Genomic DNA, 20,429 nt, shown 5'->3' with positions numbered 1-20,429 from the left:
GCAGCTGGGATTACAGGCGCCCGCCGCCATGCCTGGCTAATTTTTGTATTTTTAGTACAGATGAGGTTTCACCATGTTAGCCAGGATGGTCTCGATCTCCTGACCTCGTGATCTGCCTGCCTCAGCTTCCCAGAGTGCTGGGACTACAGGCCTGAGCCAACATGCCAGGCTGCTCATTTTCTAATTGGATTTTTGTTTGTTTGAGATGCAGTCTCACTCTGTCACCCAGGCTGGCGTGCAGTGGTGCAATCTTGGCTCACTGCAACCTCCATCTCCTGGGTTCAAGCAATTCTCTGGCCTCAGCCTCTTGAGTAGCTGGGATTACACGCATGTGACACCATGCTTGGCTACCAACTGGGTTTTTAAACTGTTGAGTTTTGAGGGCTCTTTATATATTCTCAATACTAGACCTTTGTTGGATATGTGGTTTGCAAATATTTTTCCCAGTCTATGACTACAAAAACCTTTTGATGGAATTGAATTAAATGTATAGATCAATTTAGGGAGAACTGACATTGTTACTATGTTGGGTTTTCCAATCCATGAACATTGTATGCCTCTCCATTTCTTTAGGTGTTTGTTGATGATGTCTTTTATTAATGGTGTGCAATTTTTTTTTTTTTTGAGGTGGAGTCTCACTCTGTTGCCCAGGCTGGAGTGCAGTGGCACGATCTCAGCTCACTGCAACCTCTGCTTCCCGGGTTCAAGAGATTCTCCTACCTCAGCATCCCAAATAGCTGGGACTACAGGTGTGCGTCACCACACCTGGCTAATTTTTGTATTTTTACTAGAGACGGAGTTTCACCATGTTGGCCAGGCTGGTCTCAAACTCCTGACCTTGTGATCACCTGCCTTGGCCTCCCAAAGTGCTGGGATTACAGGCGTGAGCCACCGCACCCGGCCCACGGTTTGTAATTTTTAGCATGCAAGTTCTGTAGATGGTTTACTAAGTTTATACCAAAGTATTTAATTTTCCTTGGAGTAATTATGAATGTCTTTAACTTTGGTTTTCATGTTTCTTGTTGGTATACATCAATGCAAGTGATTGTTGTGTGCTGATCTTGCATTCTGCAATGTTGCTGAGCTCACTTGCTCAACCCAAGAGTTCCGACACGTAGGGAGGAGGAGCCCCTCGACAATGCACGCTCAACAGAGACTGAACGATGGAGGTAGCTTCTGTGGCTGCCCCGTTTCATGGTGAGAGGCTCAGACACCACCTGTCAGAGGCAGTGCTCCACAATAGTGAGGTCCCTCAACAGGGAAGCCTGCACTGCAACTCCCCCTCTGCCAGGTGGGGTTAGGGGATGTTGAAGGCCCCAGGCCAACATTGGCACTGGGCTATGGAGGAAGGTTGTGAGGGGGCTGGGTCCTCAGGGCAGGGTGAGCAAGAGGTGAGGAGAAGGAGAACAGAAGGAACTGGTGGGGGAATGGGGAACAAAGATGAGGGGGGAGGCTAGACGGGGGGAAGGCAGAGGAGATAAAGAGAGTGAGGACCACAGGGCCCCATCACATGTCTCAGAGAGTGGAACCCCCTTGGGGCCCACCCATCTCAGGACACCCTGGGTGAGCTCCATTTTCTCTTTGTTACTGGATGAGACTCTACAAAAAAAAAAAAAAAAAATCCCAAAGCGGACAGCTCTATCTGAGACACACGCACAATCCCTGCAGAAGATTGCACAGTGAAACCTGGGGCCTCATGATTAGCCTGTTCAGACTCAGGTGTGGACCATGGACAGGCCCTGGCAAAGGAGATGAATGTTTAAGACAAAAACCAGGAATAATATTGTGTCAGAAAACGGGGATGGTTTCAAGGGTCAAGAGAGCCTCCCTGTTTGGGGGATATCCTGTTTGCACGTCTGACCAGGCCAGCCTCCACCCCACCCCTACACTGGCCTCAGCAACAGGGCCTGGAGCCCCTTGGGTCCCCCCAGGGTGGGCCGGGCACAGTTGTGGGATCTGCAGGTTCTTGCAGACAAGACTAAGCCGAAACTCCCTCCTCTGCCTTCCGACACACAGGCCTCTCCATCCCAAACAAACAGAAACCTGTGCCTACTCCTCTGAGAGCTGTGTCCTCCGTTGTAAAATGCAGGTAACAATCCGGTGCGTGTGTGGCGGACTGCCTACCCCAGGGTGGGGCCCACAGGCCTTCCCGGCCCTCCCTCCCGCCTTGGCCTGCAGCCCCTCGCCTCTCCTACCCCATGCCTGCTTCCCACAGGAGCACTAGAGGGGCTGGTCTGATTTGAGGCTCTGCGCGAAGCGAGCCCAGCCTCTTCTTCCAGGCTGGCCTCTGGCCCCTCCCTGTGGCTGGCTTGAACCTCAGGAACTTGGGGTCCACAGCCCCCTTCAGGAAATGCAGAGCTTCTGCTGGGCAGAGTGACTTCCAGGCCGCCTTTCCTGCGCCCACCCTGAGAAGCACACAGGCTGTGAACGGGGCCCTTTCCGGAGGGGACATTCGGTTTTTGTGGCAGGGACTTCCAGCATGAGGCCGAAGGAGGAGGGTCCAACTTCACCTTTGCCCGCCCTTCCCCCGCTTTTCTGGGTCTCCTTTAACTGGGACGGGGCGGGACCCTCCTCCGTAGTCCTTGGGGCGGAACCGGCCCCGTGGCCCGGCCCGGCCCCATCTCCGCCCGCAGGCGGTCCCGGCCCACGCGGGAAGGTCCTTAAGCCCGGGCGGTCGGCGGGACCGGCGGAGACCCGTGGAGGCAGCGGACGATGGCGGGGCCGACGGAGGCCGAGGCGGGGTTGGCCGAGCCCCGGGCCCTGTGCGCGCAGCGGGGCCACCGCACCTACGCGCGCCGCTGGGTGTTCCTGCTCGCGGTCAGCCTGCTCAACTGCTCCAACGCCACGGTAGGGGCGGGGGCGGGGGCAGGGGGCTCCGGGACCCTCAGTCCCTCGGACCAGCCGGGTTTTGTTTTCCTGTGGCCACAGCCCGAGGTGCCAGGTGCTGGCTGGGGGCGGGGGGTGCCTTCTGGGGGTGGCTAGGGATTGCGGGCACTGGGGGCACTGTCTGTCCTGGAGGTGGCCGGGCCCAGGGCACAGAGCAGGGCTGGGTGCCCAGGGGGATCTGCCAGTCACGGAGTCCCAGCCCTTCCCAGCCTTCAGTAGCTCCAGCCTGGGTCCCTCTTCCCCAGCCAGTCACATACAGGTGGCCCTGCGGTGGCCCTCTCTCCCTCCACGCCTCCCAGCCCCCGGACAGCAGGCACAGAGCAGAGGCGCGCTTGGAGCCGCCCTCCCCTCCACCTGACTCTGAGTGAGGGGCGGCTCCTGGGCTGGGCTGGGTTCCGTCCTGCCCCCACCCTCTTGCGGTGCTGCACGCTGCAGCCTTTGCCGCCCTGTGTGCTCTCATCAGCCATCCCCCAGAGCCTCAGGAACTGGTCGGGCAGCATCAGGCCAACGTGCAATGAACAGCTAGAGTTGGCAGCAGGACCCACAGCTCAGGGAGGCGCCGGGTCACGGGGACGGTCAGGAAGCTCAGGGTCAGGGGCAGGAGTCACTCTTAGGCCTGGGTCAGGGCTCTTCCAGGTGGACCCCGGGGCCTCTCCCCTCCTTCTTTGCTGACTGGGTATGGAGAGCCAGCCTCTGGCCGAGACAGGCCCGGGATCTGCTGGATGGGCCCGGGGGCTGCCTGCTGCCCACAATGCTGGCACGAGCCATAACTCACTGCCGTGGCTTGGCGCCCTGGCCCACCGTGTCCAGGCACTGGGGAAGCCATAACTGGCTTTGGGTGGAGTGTCTGAGGGTGCAGGGCTGGTTCCATGGTCCAAGAGTCAGTGGGTGTCCTGGGTGTGAGGCATTCCTTGGACAGTCAAGGGTCTCCTCCTGCAGTTCTTCACCGTTTTATTAATATCCACAAGTCATCATGGAGCACACAGAAATCTCACCCTGACACCAAGAGTTGTCATGGTCTCTGCCTGGGTCACCACAGTGAGCCGTGAGCACCACGTTCACTCCAGCCAAGTGCCCTTGAGGCTGGAGGTTACTCATCTGCAGCCAGTGACCAGGGATCCCGGGTTCCAACGGGCAGCATGAGGGACAGGCGGAGCAGAGCTCGGGTCAACACCCACCCCGGAAGGCAGCCCAGTGCTCTGGATGAAACTCAAAGGACCCAAGGGGGCGAGCGCAGGCAGGGTCGAGGCTGGGAGAGGAGGAAGGGAGTCGGACAGATCATCCTCCCACGTTGCCCCGCACGCTTCAGATGCATCTCTGCTCAGTGAGTCAGCTGTGGGCCGCACTCAGGCCCCCGAGGAACCGGGACAGGGCTGAGGCTGGAGCGGCGGGCTCGGCTCCGCAGGGCGGGCTTTCTTTCCTGGGCTCGGCCAGGCAGGCAGCAGCTGGGCCTGGGGAGCTCGTTCTGTGCCTGGCCCTGTCCTGCAGAAAAAGGAAGACAAGGCGGCTGTTGCCCAAGCTCCCTGTCCTGTCCCGTGGGCTGAGTCAGACCTTGTCCGGGCGGAGCCTGGGTCTGGCTGCTCTGTCCGAGGGTGTGGCCTGGAGCTCAGTCGACTCATGGAAGTTGACCTTGAGTGACACGGTCTCCTCGGGGCCCACGCCCAGACGCTCCCCTCCCTCCCGGAGTGAGCCCCGGTGACCTGCTCCACTTTGGCCTCCCTCAGGGATGAGCCAGTCTCACCTCTTCTAGGAGGCCTTCCCCTTGGCCGCAGCGTGCGCTTGTGCTGTGTGCTGGACGTCTGTGGGGTGAAGAGCTCTAGCACTTGATAATGCCTGTGGCTGGGGAATGGTGCCCGCTCTGGCAACATTCTGCCCAAACACCTGGGCCTTGCAGGAGGGAAGGTCAGGCTGGCCTTGGGTGAGGCCGGCCTGCAATCCCAGAGGTTCTAGCTGAGACCCTGTCATGCCCACCTTTCCCTGACTTGGAGCGCCAGGTCTGGTCTGGGCAGGGCTCGTGGTCCTGTGGGCTCTGGCCAGGTCCTTGGCCTCAGTGTCTGCCCCTCAGGCTGGTCCCCGGTCAGGGCACGCTCTCTGACCCTGCGCTGGGTGCCTGCCCTCGGGGGAGGCAGGGTGGCGCTCTCCTTGGGCAGGAAGGCCCTGTGTCCAGCTGCTGTGTCCCCTCGGCCTCACAGGCCTGCTGGCACTCTGACTCCCTCAGGCTGGCTGGGGCCAGAGCATGTAGGTCCAGGGTCTGTGGCCCTGCGCTGACTCCTGCCTGGCCCCCGCAGCTGTGGCTCAGCTTCGCACCTGTGGCTGACATCATTGCTGAGGACTTCGTCTTGTCCATGGAGCAGGTCAACTGGCTGTCATTGGTCTACCTCGTGGTATCCACCCCATTTGGCGTGGTGGCTATCTGGATCCTGGACTCCGTCGGGCTCCGTGCGGTGGTGAGTCAGACCTCACACCATGGCCCGCTCTGGGACAGGGCAGGGGCCCCTGCATTTGGGAACGAGAGTCAAGGCCTCCTCCCCAGACCAGGGCCCACCAGTTCCAACAGCTGGGGACCCCAGCAGAGGCATCGAGGAGGCGGCAGTGGGAGGTCCAGGTGCTCGGAGGACGGGGCGGGCACTTGGGCTGGTGGCAGCGTTCCTGACCCCGTCCCTGACCCCCTCCTCACAGACCATCCTGGGCGCGTGGCTAAACTTTGCCGGGAGTGTGCTACGCATGGTGCCCTGCATGGTTGTTGGGACCCAGAACCCATTTGCCTTCCTCATGGGCGGCCAGAGCCTCTGTGCCCTTGCCCAGACCCTGGTCATCTTCTCTCCGGCCAAGCTGGCTGCCTTGTGGTTCCCAGAGCACCAGCGAACCACGGCCAACATGCTCGCCACCATGTGTGAGTTCCAGGGAGGGAGGCCGCCTGCCTGGGCTCACCCCAGGGTCTCTTCTGGCTCCACACACAGATACTCGACTCCCCGGGCTCTCTGGCCAGGGTGGAGGAGCTGGGGCCCGGAAGGTTCTGCCTGTGGGCTGGCGATGAAGCCGGGCCACAGCCGAGCTGACACGTTTCTCTGTGCATCCGCCCACCCAGCAAACCCCCTGGGTGTCCTTGTGGCCAACGTGCTGTCCCCTGCGCTGGTCAAGAAGGGTGAGGACATTCCGTTAATGGTGAGGGGTCATGAGGCGCCCGTGCCTGGCCTGTGTGGTGTGTGCGCATGCACGTCTGTGTGTTCCTGAGCCCAAGTGTGTCCGTGTTCCTATGCCTGTGTGTGATTCCCGTCCCCCGCCCCGCCACCCGAGAAGGAGTCTCAGCCTGTCGCTCCGGCTGAATTGCAGTGGCGCGATCTCGGCTCACTGCAACCTCCGCCTACTGGGTTTAAGCAATTCCCCTGCCTCATCTTCCCGAGTAGCTGGGACTACAGGCGTGCGCCACCATGCTTGGCTAATTTTTTTTTTTTTTGTATTTTTGGTAGAGTTGGGGTTTCACCATGTTGGCCAGGCTGGTCTCAAACTCCTGACCTCATGATCCGTCTGCCTCAGCTTCCCAAAGTGGTGGGATTACAGGCATGAGCCACCGCGCCCGGCCAGTGTGTGATGTTTCTATGTGTGCCTGTGTGTATTGAGTGTGTGTGGTGTGTGTGGTGCGTGTCTCTGTTCCTGTGCCCATGTGTGTTGTGTGGTGTGTGCATATGGGTCTGTGTATCTGTGCACGTGTGCGTGCACCACATGTGTACCTGTGTGTGCTTGTGCATGTGCCTCGGGTGTATGTGGTGTCTGTGCTTGTGGGTATGTACTGAGCGTGTGTGTGCACGTGTGCCTCTGCACTCACCTGTGTCCGTGTGTTGAGCCCTATCATGGGCTATGCAGCTGGCAGTGAGATGTAAGTCTGGAGCCTGGGGGTGCTGGGCTAACGTCAGCCGGGAGGGTGTCACTGGTGAGGGATGCGTTGACAGCCAGGGGTCCCCATGAGCTCCTGGAGCAGGCCCCTCCCAGCCTGGGCCTCGCAGAGGGCAGCTGCAGACCAGAGGTTGGGAGGCAGCTGGTGGTGGGGCAGGAGGAGCTGGGAGGTGGCGCCTGGGACAGGCAGGGCTGCGGCGTGTGTGGGCACCAGTCTGCATGGTCTCCTTGTGCACACACACCCCTCCCCAGCTCGGTGTCTATACCATCCCTGCTGGCGTCGTCTGCCTGCTGTCCACCATCTGCCTCTGGGAGAGTGTGCCCCCCACCCCGCCCTCTGCCGGGGCCGCCAGCTCCACCTCAGAGAAGTTCCTGGATGGGCTCAAGCTGGTCAGTGCCGTGGGATCCCTGGGGTAGGGTGGATTTGGGGGTGGGGGCAAGAGGCTGAGGAGGTGACGAGTTTGAGAAGGGCCCCCGGGCTCTGGGGCTGAGAGGCTCTTTCCCCGCAGCTCGTGAGGAACAAGGCCTATGTCATCCTGGCTGTGTGCTTGGGGGGAGTCATCGGGATCTTCTCCAGCTTCTCAGCCCTCCTGGAGCAGATCCTCTGCGCAAGCAGCTACTCCAGTGTAAGCCCTGGCCCCACCCCTGGGGACCCTGCCTCTGTCACCCACCCCATATGGCCACGGAGTCACCGCCGCCTCCAGGGTGCCCAGTGTCCGACCCTGGCGGGGGCCACATTGACAAGCTTCTGTGCTGTGGGCCCTCCCGAGATGCCCTGTGTGACATTATGTCCACAGGCAGTGGAGGTGGTGGGCACAGCTGCAGTGGGGTGGGGCAGCTTTGGGACGGAGCGGAGGGACTGACGGTGCCCTGTGGATGGGAAGGTGGGGCCCCCAGGGCTCCCAGTGCCCCTTCCCAGCAAGGCCCCGCCCCTGTGGGTCTGCAGGACAGCGCCACCTTCTGGTATCCAGACGTGCAGCGGGGAGGGCCTTGCTCTGCTCACACATCTCCGAGCTGGCCCTCTGCCCTCTGCCCTCTGGGATCAGTGCTCAGTGTAGGATTGGAGGCATGTTTCCACCTTTGCCAGGGCCACAGGCACCACGGTCCTGTGGGGCCTCTGTGGAGACAGGCTCTTCCCTTTAGCGATTGCTTTGCTCTGGGGTGGGGTGGGAAACACAAGGCAGGAAACCCTACCCTGCAGGCAGCCAGCGGTGCGGCTGGAACCTGTGTTGCTATGCCTGGGCCTTGGGCACAGCACACAGCCCTACACTGAGCCCCCTGCCCTGACGGCGTGCACCTAGGATGATGGTGGCTTCTTGGGGCCCTGGCCTCTTCTCGTCTCCTCCAGGGGTTTTCCGGCCTCTGTGGAGCTCTCTTCATCACGTTTGGGATCCTGGGGGCGCTGGCTCTCAGCCCCTATGTGGACCGGACCAAGCACTTCACTGAGGCCACCAAGATTGGCCTGTGCCTGACCTCTCTGGCCTGCGTGGCGTTTGCCCTGGTGAGGGTCTCCTCAAGCCAAGACCGCCCTGTGGGTTGGGTGGGTGGTGAGGCCCGGAGAGGGCGGTTGGCGGCTTGGCTGGAACAGAGGTCTGGACTATCTCATGCCCAGCCTCTGCCAGCCAGGGTGGCTCCGGGATGGGATGGGTTCTCCTGCCCCGTGCCCCATGTCCCGTGAAGCCAGGTCCAGTTCTGACTGCCACCCCCTCCACCTGTCTGCCTGCTGTTCCGCTGCTCCCAGGTGTCCCAGCTGCAGGGACAGACCCTTGCCCTGGCCCCCACCTGCTCGCTGCTTGGGCTGTTTGGCTTCTCGGTGGGCCCCATGGCCCTGGAGTTGGCGGTCGAGTGTTCCTTCCCCGTGGGGGAGGGGGCTGCCACAGGCCTGATCTTTGTGCTGGGGTGAGTGTCCATCTGCCCCAGCTGCACCCCAGAGATACTCCCCTTGCTCCACCCCTATACCCCTGGGGTTGCACCATGTGGTCCAGGCCCCTTTTCGGGGAGGTGGGGAACCTGCCTGCTCTGGCAAGAGCCGAGCAGGTTCTGAGCGCTTGCTGTGTGCAGGCAGGGCGGGCTGTTAGGGCCTGTGACCGAGGCTGCGTGCTGCCTTCGGGAGGGTGGTGTCGGGAGGGTGGTGGCACAAGGGACAGCACCGATGTCAACACTTCCCAAGGTGGCACCTGGCTCCGAGGGGGTGGGCAGTGCAGCGGGGGCTGAGGGCCACGTGTGTCCAGGCAGGCCGAGGGAATGCTCATCATGCTGGTGATGACGGCACTGACTGTGCGACGCTCGGAGCCGTCCTTCTTCACCTGCCAGCAGGGGGAGGATCCACTTGACTGGACAGGTGAGCCCCACATGGGGAGTCCCCGGGGAACAGGACAGGTGAGCCCCATGCGAAGAGTCCCGGGGAGGGGGACAGGTGAACCCTACGTGGGGAGCCCTAGATAGCAGGACAGGTGAGCCCCACGCAGGGAGTCCTCGGGCAACAGGACAGGTGAGCCAGGACAGGTGTGGCCGAGATCAGAGGTGGGGCTGGCACACCCATATCCCAGACCCCATGCTAGTGACCTCTCTCAGGACCTGGGTCTGCAAACACCCCCTCAGGGCTGTGAAGAGCTGGGAGTGGGCTCTCTGTCTGGGGTCACTCTGTGGTCAAGGGTAGTGGGGTCACCATAGGCCAGCATCGGGCTCTGCCCATCTGTGGCCCCTGGGCTTGGCTGTGGGGACAGCTGTGCTATGTGTCCCCAGTGTCTCTGCTGCTGATGGCTGGCCTGTGCACCCTCTTCAGCTGCATCCTGGCGCTCTTCTTCCACACCCCATACCGGCGCCTGCAGGCCGAGTCTGGGGAGCCCCCCTCCACCCGGAACGCCGTGGGCGGCGCAGACTCAGGGCCGGGTGTGGACCGAGGGGGAGCGGGAAGGGCTGGGGTCCTGGGGCCCAGCACGGCGACTCCGGAGTGCACGGCGGCGGGGGCCTCGCTAGAAGACCCCAGGGGCCCCTGAGCCCCGCGCGCAAGGCCCAGCAGCCACCGACGCGCCCTCCCGCCCCGGCAGACTCGCAGGCAGGGTCCGAGCATCCAAGTTTATTGACCCGGCCGGGCCTCACTCCTCCTTCTCCTCCCCGTGGGTGATCACGTAGCTGAGCGCCTTGTAGTCCAGGTTGCCCGCCGCATCGATGGAAGCGAACTGGAACATCTGGTCCACCTGCGGGCGGGGCGCGAAAGAGCTCCCTGCGGGCTCCGGGAGCGAATTACAAGCGCGCACCTGCAGCGGCCCCGGGTGTGGTTTCTGCGCCGCGGGAGGGGGAGCGGGGATGGGCCGGGGTGGGGGTGAGGGCGGGGCTAGAGGGGGCGGGGCGGGGCCGAGGTGGGGTGAGGGCGGGGCTAGAGGGAGCGGGGAGGGGCCGGGGTGGGGTGAGGGCGGGGCTAGAGGGGGCGGGGCGGGGCCGAGGTGGGGTGAGGGCGGGGCTAGAGGGGCGGGGCGGGGACGGGGGGCGGTGGCGGCTGCAGCCACAGTCTGGGCGCAGGTGTCGGGCTTGGCCCTTCAGCAGCGTCGGGGAGGACCGTGTGGGGTCTGGGGGAGGTGCGGGGGTCCTAGGGGGTGGCCGGGCATTAGTCTCGCCCGCTGGGGCTGGGGCTGGGAGCGGCGCGTCGGGGGTGGAGGGCGGCTCCGGACCGCACAGCTGTGAGCCCCGCCCCTCCGGCTGGGACAGACGCTCGGGCCGCGGAGGGGTCTCCAGCCGCTGACCTAACGGAGGGGAGGGGTCTCCAACCGCAGACCTGACCCCTCTGAGCCAGTTCCGTCCCTCAGACGGACACTTCGGGAGCCCCCCCGGGGACCTGTTCTGTCCTGGGTCCTGACCGCGGCGCTGCAGCCCCTCGGGCTCCGCGTCCCCTCCACCCAGCTGACCCCGGGAGCCCCGCCCTCCCCTCGTGGGCTTGGCAGGGGAGCCGCGGGCCAGACCTCTTCCGCTGTCATCTTGTCAGCCTGGGACATCAGCAGACGCTTGATGCTGAGGACGAGGAAAGGGGTCAGCGCGGGCTGATGCGGGGGCGCAGGAGCCTTCTCGGTGGGGCTCAGGTGCTCCAGGGGCCCCAGGTTGCACTCGCTCACTGCACTCCCGCCCTTCCCGCTGGAGTGTGGCCCTGGGGCAGGTCCCTTCCCAACACACAGTCCGGGGCCATCACTTCTGGGGGAGCCGCTGATGGGGACAGAGCCCGAGGGAGCTTAAAGGACACACTCGGGGGCCATCACTTCTGGGGCGGACGCCTGGGGGCCGCTGATGGGGACAGAGCCGGAAGGAGGTTGCAGGCCAGCGCCTGGCACTTTCCCCAGCGCCTAGTAGGAGCTGAAGATGGAGGAGTGGGCTGAGGGGAAGCCGCCTCCCGCCCCCCGCACCGCCCCGGGCACAGGCGCTGGTCCCTGTGTGAGCAGGACTGGCCTCCCACTCAGCTGGGATCCTGGGTTCGCTCCTCATGGCCCTCAAGCTGGTCAGAGGTGGGGAGGTGGGGGTGGCATCTGGTGGCTGACTGTCCCTTTTGGGACAGGGTGAGATCGCTGGGGTCCCCCGGAGGCCGGGCCGCCCTGGCCGAGCCGGGCACTCACTACTCCTTGTTGATTTTCCCTTTTCCGTCCGGGTCCAGCATCTTGAAGGCGTTTAGAATGGTCTCCTCGGCGTCGGTACCTGCCACAAAGGCACCTTCAGCCCTGGGGCTTCAGGATGGCCGTCCTGCTGTGGCTGCCAAGGGCAGATGGCAGGAGGGGAGACCCCTGCCCCAGCAGGGGGAGACTCCAAGCCTCTGCCCACGAGGTGGCCTCTGCCTGAAGGCCTTCTCCTTTCCTGAGCCCCAAGGAGGCCTTGTCGGGCACTCCTGCCCTGGGGTGTAGTGAGTTTTGGGGTGCCCAGGGTCAGCCCAGGCCTGGAGCTGGGGGTGAGTGCTGCACGAGTGAGGGACAGAGGTGTCGACGGCGGGTCACACAGCACGTGGGGCAGGAGGGCGGGCCTGAGCACATGGCTCTGGGGTGGCTGACGGGGCCCCACAGTTGTTGGCTCCCAGAGTGCCAGGCCCTAGGGCTTCTCCAGAGATTGGAAAAGAGGGATTTTTACGTGAAATGTCCGGATCTCTAACTGTCAGGAATTAGCTAGGAGGGCAAGGCCTGCCCCACCGGTGCTCACCGCTCAGCTTCTCCCCAAACAGGTTCAGAAACATGGTGAAGTTGATGGGCCCTGAGGCCTCTTTGAGCATGGCATCCAGCTCGTCGTCCTTGACGTTGGTCTTGCCTGTTACAGACGTGGGGGCGTCACAGGGCAGGGCATGTTGCCTGCCCTGTGCCACCAGCAGGTGACCCCAGCACAGGGCCAGGCGGGCAGATGGGAGGGGTGGGGAGGGAGCAGGAAGGAGGCGCTTGGCCCAGGCACGTGGGGCAATGGGTGCATCTGGCTGGCTGTGTCCACCTCACCCCAAACCCTGAGCCCCATGACTAAGTGCTGAGGGAGAGGGAGGTGACACAGAGCCTGGGAAGGTGCTAGGATCTGCTGTTCTTAACTTGGGCATAAGCAGGGCCGAGAGGAAGGTGGGTCACTTGCGACCCTCCCACCCCAAGGAGAAATCACTCCCCAGCTCCCAGGGCAGGACCGAAGCCCCCTGCCCTCCTGCCTCAGGTCAGAGGCAGCTGCTGGGAACAGAATGTGCCGCAGGGAGAACTGAAGCTGGGGAGGGCAGTGTGCCCCACCACACTCGGGCTGTGCTGCAGAGGCTGGGCAGGGACTCCATGCCGGCCCCGCCCCGACACTGTGGTCCAGCTGGGCAGGGTCTCCATGCCCTCTGTCAGCTCTGTGGTCCGGCCGGGCAGGGTCTCCAGGCTCCCTGCCAGCTCTGTGGTCCGGCCTGGGGGCAAGCTGCCTGCCTGCCTGTGGCGTCCTACCAGAGTGTCGGCCCCTCCCTGGAGTCTGCTGCCCCAAAGCCCACTCTGAGTTTCCAGGCTTGGGCTGTCCCACCCACCCTGTCTCACCCTGGGATGCTCTCTGCCAGCTCTGATGGAACCAAGGGCGGCCAGGGCCATCGCCTCGCAGCTTCAGGGCCGTTGGTGGGCCTCTAAGGCGCGGACCCTGGCTCCACTTGAGGAGGGGCCGCGGCGTCTGGAGCTGGAGGACCTCTGTGTTCGCCTCCTCCAAGGGCTCTGAGGCGTTCTGCCTGGATACCTACCCAGGGAGGCGTAGGTGTCCTTCAGGTCCTCCTTGTCAATGAAGCCATCTCGGTTCTGATCCATGAGTGTGAATGCCTGGGAACCAAGGTCAGGGCTGCTGTGCTGCAGACCCGGCTGGGCTCTGCCCTGCCCCCTCAGGGCTCCTCAGCACCCCTGACTGAGGATAGGCTCCCACTCCTGCTGGCCCTGGAGCCAGCCCACCTGGGGTCTTTCCAGCACAGGCTCCTGGGGGTGGGGGCTCCCAGTGAAGCAGGAAAGTCTCACCTCCTTGAACTCCTGGATCTGAGTCTGCTCAAAGTTGGAGAAGACATTGGATGAGGCTCTCTGGGCCCGGAGGGCACCCCCTTCCTTCTTCTTGGTCTTCCTACTGGCCTGCAGTGGGAGCGCCATAGCTGAGGGGCCTGGGCTGGCTGAGGAAACCCTCCAGGGCACCCAGAGTTTTGAGAGACTTAACTCAGATGAAGGGTGGACCTCAGCCCTTGGGGCTGGAGGGGGCCAGGCAGCTGAGGAGCATGCCAGCCTCAAGCCTGGGTAGCTGGGGTTGGGGGCAGGACGGCTGCAGGTGTCTGGCTTCAGCACAGGGAGTAGGGGAGGGACAGTGGCTTCCAGAAGGCCCACAGAGCACAGTGGTCAGGGATCACAGTCCAGCAGGAGCCAGCTTGGCCTCTGAAGGCTTGAGGGGCAAGTGGACTCTGGGTGGGCTTGTTCTGGGTACCAGGATTTTGTGAAGGCCAGGAACCCCCTCATCCTGCTCCGGACTCTCACCAGGGCAGCAGCGTGGGACATGTACCTCCCACCGCACAGCACAAGCCCACACCTGCAAGGTGACACACACGCACATACACACGCTCATGCACACACATATGCACGCACAGCACACGCCCACACCTGCACTCACATGCATGCACAGACACGCCCACGCTCTTGTCTGTGCACATGTACACATGCACAGCACAGCTCACACCCACACGCCTGCCCCAGGCATGCACGGCGGCCTGCTCACCATGCCTGCTTCTGCCTGCTTCGATGTGTCTGCCCAGGGCCCCAGGTCTTGCCCATCTTAAGCTCCTGCTTGGTCCCCCAGGACAGTTCAGACTCCGGCTGCCACTCCCTACAAGGACAGGCTTGGGGCTACCCCAGGGGACTGGACAACTGCAGAGTGAGCTTTGGCAGCCCGACAGTGACTCACACCCTTGCCCTGCCCTACCCCGCAAGGCCCCCAGCCCCCCCAGACTCCTCTGGCCAGGACCACCTCCCACCCCATGTGTCCCCTATCCCCAGGGAGGCTTTGTTCTCCCAAGGATTCTGTGTGTCACCAGGGCCACCTGTACACGCTCTTGGCTGGGGGCCTGGGCACCCTGGAACTGCAGGAGCCAGAGGAAGGGGCACTTTTTCTAGATTTGCACAAAGGTGCTGTGGGTGACTGCAGCTGGTCACCAGGCTTCTGCCAAGCACACTCTGTCTGTCAGGGGTGTCCACGCCCCTCCCTGCCTTGGTGACAGAAAAGTCAGTCCATAGCCTTGGCCCTGGGACCACCCCGTCTGACCTCATGGCTGGGAGCTCCTTGCCTGGCCCATGGGTGATGACATTTCTGGGTTGGAAGAGCCATGGAGATGGCCAAGCTGCTCAGATGGGCTGGGATGGGGAATCCAGGGCCCTGAGCCTGGTCTTCCCCACTATACCATGGTCTCAGGGGCAGAGTCTGGGGAAGGGACCTGGCCCAGGGTCTGTTGGTGGTGCCAGACATCAGAGGCCACCAGAGTCAGAATCCAGATGCCCTGGTTCAAGGGGTGGGAGGAGGGTCTGCAGGCCAAGCCGGATCAAGGAGGAGGCCTACAGGCTGAGTGGAGAACAAGCTTTTGGAGCCCCCCAGGCCTGCGTCTGGGTGGGTGGCAGCAGGTAATAGGACCCAGGGCACCTGCCCCTCGGTGCTGCAGGGGCCGGGGTGGGAGTGAGTGTATGCAGCCACAACAGCGGGTGGAATCCCTGGGGGCGCCACCGTGTCTGCAAAGCTAAAAAGACAGGCGGCACTTGCATGTCTCTTGAGCAGAGGTCCTACCCCCGAGGGACACATGGTCACAGTTGGCGTCCCCTGAGATGCTGCCTGGTGCCATCCCCAGGTCCAGCGGCCTCTACGAAGCACTGACGCCTGAGGTCGAGGACCCTGGGAGGCATGACCTGCCCAGGAGGGACCTGGGGCCGACTGCAAGGGGCCAGGTGACCAGATGTGGGAACCTGGGGCTGGGAGCAAGGGCCAGGGCATCCCCTGCTGCCAGTCCAGTGGGGTCTGGGTGTGACCCTGAAGGGGCACTGCTGGGCTGCAGGAGTGGGGAGAACCACACCGAGGGGGGGAAGCATGGTTGGGAGGCCCCCCGAGGCCACCGGGAATGTGAGAAGGGCTGCAGAGCCCCCTGCAGAGGGTTCCCAGGCCACTGGAGTCTGAGCACAGTGCTAAAGATAGCAGCAGAGCCTCAGCCGGGGGAGTATCGGCTTCTGCACCCACAGCTGACCTGACAGCTGCAGAGGACCCCGCGGGCGGTGTGCTGAGCCAGGTGGGACCCCTCCCACCACTAAGCTCTCAGGAAAGGCCTTGAGCAAAGGCAAGTCTCCATCGGCTTCAGGGGGTCTTCCTCAGGCGGTGTGTGTTTGCCCGCATGTTTTCTCTGCTGGTGCCCTGCCCCGCCCCACCTCTGGTGGAAGCTGCTGGTATGTCCCCCTCACCCCCCACCTTGGGCCCCAGAGACACTTATTTTTGATTCTGGAAGCAGGAGTTGCTGAGGAGTCTGGTTTATTTTAAACTCCAGTGAAGGGAAAACCCATTGTCACCTGAGGCTGTCTGCCCTGGCGGAAGAGGGGGCTTGTCGAGGGCCAGGATGGTTCTGTGTCTTGTGGATCCAGTGTGCACCTGTGGCTTCCTCAGCGAGCAGTAGGCCTGGGGAGGGCTGGAGTTTGCTTCTGGCCCCCTGAGGACAGGGTTCAGGCAGAGGCCTCAGGCAGGAGTCTTCAGGGACTGCCAGTCAACCTCACAAAAGCTGGAGAAAAGATCAGGGTGGCCCTACAGCAAGTACCTAACCTTTCTGGCACCTGGGACAGGTTTCATGGATGACAATTTTTCCGTGTTGGGGAGGAAGGTTTCGGGATGAAACTATTCCACCTTAGTTCATCAGGCATTAAATTCTCACAAGGAGAGCGCAATCCAGATCCAAGTGCGCAGCTCACAGTAGGGTTCACGCTCCTATGGGAATCTGTTGCCCAGGCTGATCTGAAAGTGGGTGGAGCTCGGGCGATCATGCTCCCTCAATGCTCCCTCACCTCATCTTGTGCTGCCTGGTTCCTAACGGGCCACAAGCTGGTACTGGTCTGCACCTGGGGGTTGGGGACCTCTGCTCTATAGGATTGGCCTTGGTATACCCAGCCCAGGAAACAGAGCCCAGTGACTTCCTAGTTTCTCAGCCAGAGAGGGCCAGGACCCCAGAGCAAGCCAGGAGAGGGGGCAGAGGCGACTTAGGCCCGGACAGGCAGCCCAGGCCGCCAGGATCACGGGTCCTCCCCACGATCGCCTCAGGAGTCCTGGAGTTTGTGATGCTGCACCTTAGCGAGGCCCGAGCCATAGTTCTCCAGTTGCTTCTGCCCGTAGCAGTGCAGGGCCAGGAGGGGACACAGGAGGCCTTGCGTCACTACTGCATGGTGCCAAAGGGGGCCCGCGGGTGGCCCAGCACGGGCAGCACGGCTGCCGCCAGGAAGACTCAGAACGTGTCCCAAGAAGATCCCAGCCCCTCCTCGGGACAGAAGTGATGGGGCATCCTTGGGTGAGGAAGCTCCAGCTCCGAGGTGAAGGGCGCCCGGTGCTCCCAGGCAGAGCAGCCGCAGGAAGAGGGGCTTGGAGGCCATGCTACCGCGGGCCGCGGAATCCAAAGCGGCCCGGCCGGCGACAGACACTACTGCCTTGTAGGAGAAGGACCTGCCCGGGGAGCCACCTGCACTCGGCTCACACTCCGCTCCCAGGACCCCCAGGTCCCTGCCCAGGCCACCCTCGGGTGGGCGCGGTCCGCGGGGCTGGACCCGCCCGAGCCGCCCTGACTTCAGGCCTCGGACGCTCCGCGCAAGAAGACAGAGTGCGCCCCGGTCCGCAGTCTGGGGTGTGGACACACGGCCAGGACGCCGACAGTGGGGCCTCGACAGCAGCGCGGGGAGACAGCGGACGCCCAGCCCTGCGGGGAAAGGAAACCCCCCGCCCACTGGGCGCTGACCCCGCCTCACGCAGCAACTGCGCAGGCGCAGCCGATGGTCCTTCGCGCACTCCCCAGCCTTTGTGCGCGTGCGCCTCACGTGACGTTACCGCCGCGCGGGGGCGCGCAGTCACCCTCCGGCCGCCAGGGGGCGCGGCCCCCCGCTCTCTCTCGCCGCTGACGGCGCATGCGTCCGCCCAGCTCCGCCTTTGCCTCCAAGGCTTTGCCGGCTTGTGCGGCATCCGCCTCGGTGTGCAGGTTGTGCTTCCGGTGCGGAGGTCAGGGACAAGATGGTGCCGCCGGTGCAGGTCTCTCCGCTCATCAAGGTGATCCAGGCTTTGCAGCCGCCGCCCAGTGCTCTGGGCGCCCCCGTGTCCCGCCCCGCAGCTCCGACCCCGCGGGCTGCGACCCCCGGCCCCCGCCCCCATGATCCTCGCCCGGCGACCCTCGCCTGGCGACCGGACCCCCACCCCTCCTGCGACCTCTGCCCAGCGACCCCACCCCCTCTCCTCCCGCGACCCCCGTCCCGCGAGCCCCGTTTCGCGCCGCCTCTGACCAACCTCTCCCGCAGCTCGGCCGCTACTCCGCCCTGTTCCTCGGTGTGGCCTACGGAGCCACGCGCTACAGTGAGTGACCGCGGGCGGGGCCGGGGCGGGGTCTGCTCGGCTTTCCTGTGGAGCTCCAGTGCTATTTGGAGAACTCCAGCTCTGGAAGGGGGGCTGGGACGCATGCGAGGCTGCAGGACCGTGTCCTCCACCGAGCGTGACCCCGAGAGTGGAATCAGCTCACCCAAAGCTCAGGCTTCTGAGGCCCGGGCGGGGGACTCGAAAACGGCTGCTTCTTGGTGAAAACGGGTGCTAAGTGGCTGTTGGAGTGCTGAGGTCTGACGGGAGGCAGTCCCTATTCGCAGAGGACGAGTGAGCCAGTGCGTGAGTGGGTGGGCAGCAGGGACTCTGTAGCTTCTGGGGTGAAGGTCAGGCGTTGACTCGCATTAACATAAAGAGAGGGGACAGCAGGTGCGTCTGGTTTACAGCGTCGCTGAAGATACCTTGACCTGTGGACTCAGTTCCTTTTGTGCAGCATTTCCAGTGACTTTTATTCTCCTGCATTCCGCCAAACAGATTACCTAAAACCTCGGGCAGAAGAGGAGAGGAGGATAGCAGCAGAGGAGAAGAAGAAGCAGGATGAACTGAAACGAATTGCCAGAGAATTGGCAGAAGGTACGAGTGACACTGGCTCTTATAGATTGTCCCTCCCAGGTTTGTGCAGGGATAAGGAAAATGGAGGAGGACATTTAAGCAGAGCTAAGTAGATGCGGATTGTTTAAAAATGGGGAAGCTGGCCAGGCGTGGTGTCTCATGCCTGTATCCCAGCACTTTGGGAGGCCGAGGCGGGCAGATCACCTGAGGTCAGGAGTTCAAGACCAGCCTGACCAACATGGTGCAATCCTGTCTCTACAAAAATTAGCCGAGCATGGCCCGGTGCGGTGGCTCATGCCTGTAATCCTAGCACTTTGGGAGGTTGAGACAGGCAGATTGCCTGAGCTCTGGAGTTCGAGACCAGCCTGGGCAAGATGGTGAAACCCCATTTCTATTAAAATACAAAAAAATCAGCCGGGCATGGTGGCAGGCACCTGTAATCCCAGCTACTCAGGAAGCTGAGGCATGAGAATTGCTTGAACCCGGGAGGCGGAGGTTGCAGTGAGCTGAGATCACGCCACTGCACTCCAGCCTGGGCAGCAAAGTGAAACTCTGTCTAAAAAAAATTAGCCAGGCATGATGGCGGGTGCATGTAATCCCAGCTACTCAGAAGGCTGAGGTGGGAGAATCGCTTTAATCTGGGATGCAGAGGTTGCAGTGAGCTGAGATTGCGCCTTTGGGTGACAGAGCGAGACTCCGTCTGAAAACAAAAAATAAAAAAAAAAACAACTGGGAAGCTGAAGTGGTCTTTTTAGGTTGCCTGAATGTAGTAGCATGTGCTTTTCTTCTAACCTTCCAGCCCAAGATGACAGCATATTAAAGTGAGTGACCCTGCGACCCTCTCTTTGGAGCAGCAGCGGATGAATAAAGCTTCCTGTGTTGTGTGATACTCCGGCTCCTTCTCATTTGCTGTCGCTGGTTGTCGAATTCCTAGGTTGAAGTTCTGTCCACCTCCCAGTTCACATGAGGTGGAAGACAGGGAGGGGGTTTCAAAAGAATCCACGTCACCATTCACAGACCCAGAATGCATCATATAAACACACTGGGAAGAACAGATGCGCGCTGCCTGTTCTGTCTGGGGCATCCAGGTGGGGAGCCCCAAAGGCCGTCTGTAATGGAGTCAGTCAGCTGGGGGCCTCATGAGTACTGGGGTTGTCTTGATTCTGAGTTCTAGGCTGCTGCTGTCAGCAGCCCAGACCCCTGGATGGGGAGGAGTGAGCACTGACTGATGCCCTTACAGTTGGGAAGCTGGGTCCTCCACAATAACCCCTTGCCCCCACCTGTCACTTCACAAATCCTCCCTTTGATCCCAGGAGGTGGCCAGGTCAGACTTGGGACTAAAAGTCCGGTGATGTGACCTCCTGAGCACAGGGCCTGAGTGCTGTTTGAGTTGTGCAGGGAGGTGGTCCTGTGGTGCCTGAGCGACTTCCCTCCCCAGCAGTCTTCCTGGGCTTCTCGCCCCTCCTGTCTGTGAGCTTGCCAACAACCCTAACCCCTGGCCTGGTGGTTTGCAATGGACAGATTGAATTTGCTACTTCCCAGTTACGTGCCTTGAGCAAATCTAAGCTTGGAGCCTCAGTTTGTAAAATGAGTTCATTTGCAAATATAAAGCCAAAGGGAGAAGCAGCCTACAAGCTTTTCAGGACATTTGGTTAAGGTGAGGTTTGAGTGAGCAAGTTGCTTTCACATCCTGTCCTGGCGTCCAGAGGGGCTGTTTGCAGGATCCCTCAGAACCTCTTAAGAGCCCCTCATGCCCGTCCCAGGCTCTGGATACCAGGGGTCTCTGACCAGTGAGATGAAAAGGCTGGGCACGGTGGTTCACACCTGTAATCCCAGCACTTTGGAAGGCCGAGGTGGGCGGATCACTTGACGTCAGGAGTTCAAGACCAGCCTGGCCAACATGGCGAAACCTTGTCTTTACTAAAAATACAAAAATTAGCTGGTTGTGGTGATTGGTGCCTGTAATCCCAGCTACTCAGGAGGCTGAGGCAGAATTGCTTGAACCCGGAAGGTGGAGG

At 62.1% G+C, this 20,429-nt stretch overlaps 3 protein-coding genes across 3 annotated transcripts; 2 read left to right on the top strand and 1 right to left on the bottom strand.

The window, feature by feature from the left end:
- Window positions 1-1,061: 1,061 nt before the first annotated feature.
- SLC49A3 (solute carrier family 49 member 3) lies at window positions 1,062-10,045 on the top strand. The gene is given in 13 exon segments (XM_063663440.1): window positions 1,062-1,169; window positions 2,017-2,089; window positions 2,280-2,847; window positions 5,175-5,333; window positions 5,566-5,779; window positions 5,975-6,051; window positions 7,033-7,170; window positions 7,290-7,406; window positions 8,129-8,281; window positions 8,522-8,679; window positions 9,012-9,121; window positions 9,526-9,775; window positions 9,777-10,045. Coding segments are annotated over 11 exon segments (1,650 nt in total). The 5' UTR covers window positions 1,062-1,169; window positions 2,017-2,089; window positions 2,280-2,712; the 3' UTR covers window positions 9,916-10,045.
- On the bottom strand, window positions 9,845-15,946 carry MYL5 (myosin light chain 5). Its single transcript, XM_054485692.2, has 8 exons — window positions 15,810-15,946; window positions 13,987-14,094; window positions 13,248-13,355; window positions 12,983-13,058; window positions 11,953-12,057; window positions 11,382-11,460; window positions 10,740-10,788; window positions 9,845-9,980 (listed from the first exon to the last, which is right to left on the bottom strand). The coding sequence occupies exons 2-8, from the start codon at window positions 13,987-13,989 to the stop codon at window positions 9,879-9,881; spliced, it is 522 nt and encodes a 173-aa protein (XP_054341667.2). The 5' UTR covers window positions 13,990-14,094; window positions 15,810-15,946; the 3' UTR covers window positions 9,845-9,878.
- On the top strand, window positions 15,749-19,300 carry ATP5ME (ATP synthase membrane subunit e). Its single transcript, XM_054485691.2, has 4 exons — window positions 15,749-17,538; window positions 17,784-17,838; window positions 18,334-18,432; window positions 19,211-19,300. Exons 1-4 carry the CDS (start codon window positions 17,503-17,505, stop codon window positions 19,234-19,236), a joined length of 216 nt encoding a protein of 71 aa, XP_054341666.1. The 5' UTR covers window positions 15,749-17,502; the 3' UTR covers window positions 19,237-19,300.
- The last annotated feature ends 1,129 nt before the right edge of the window (window positions 19,301-20,429 follow it).

This window comes from Pongo pygmaeus, chromosome 3, assembly GCF_028885625.2.
Source record: "Pongo pygmaeus isolate AG05252 chromosome 3, NHGRI_mPonPyg2-v2.0_pri, whole genome shotgun sequence".
NCBI lineage: Eukaryota > Metazoa > Chordata > Mammalia > Primates > Hominidae > Pongo > Pongo pygmaeus.
This window is presented reverse-complemented; position numbering and strand designations above follow the sequence as displayed.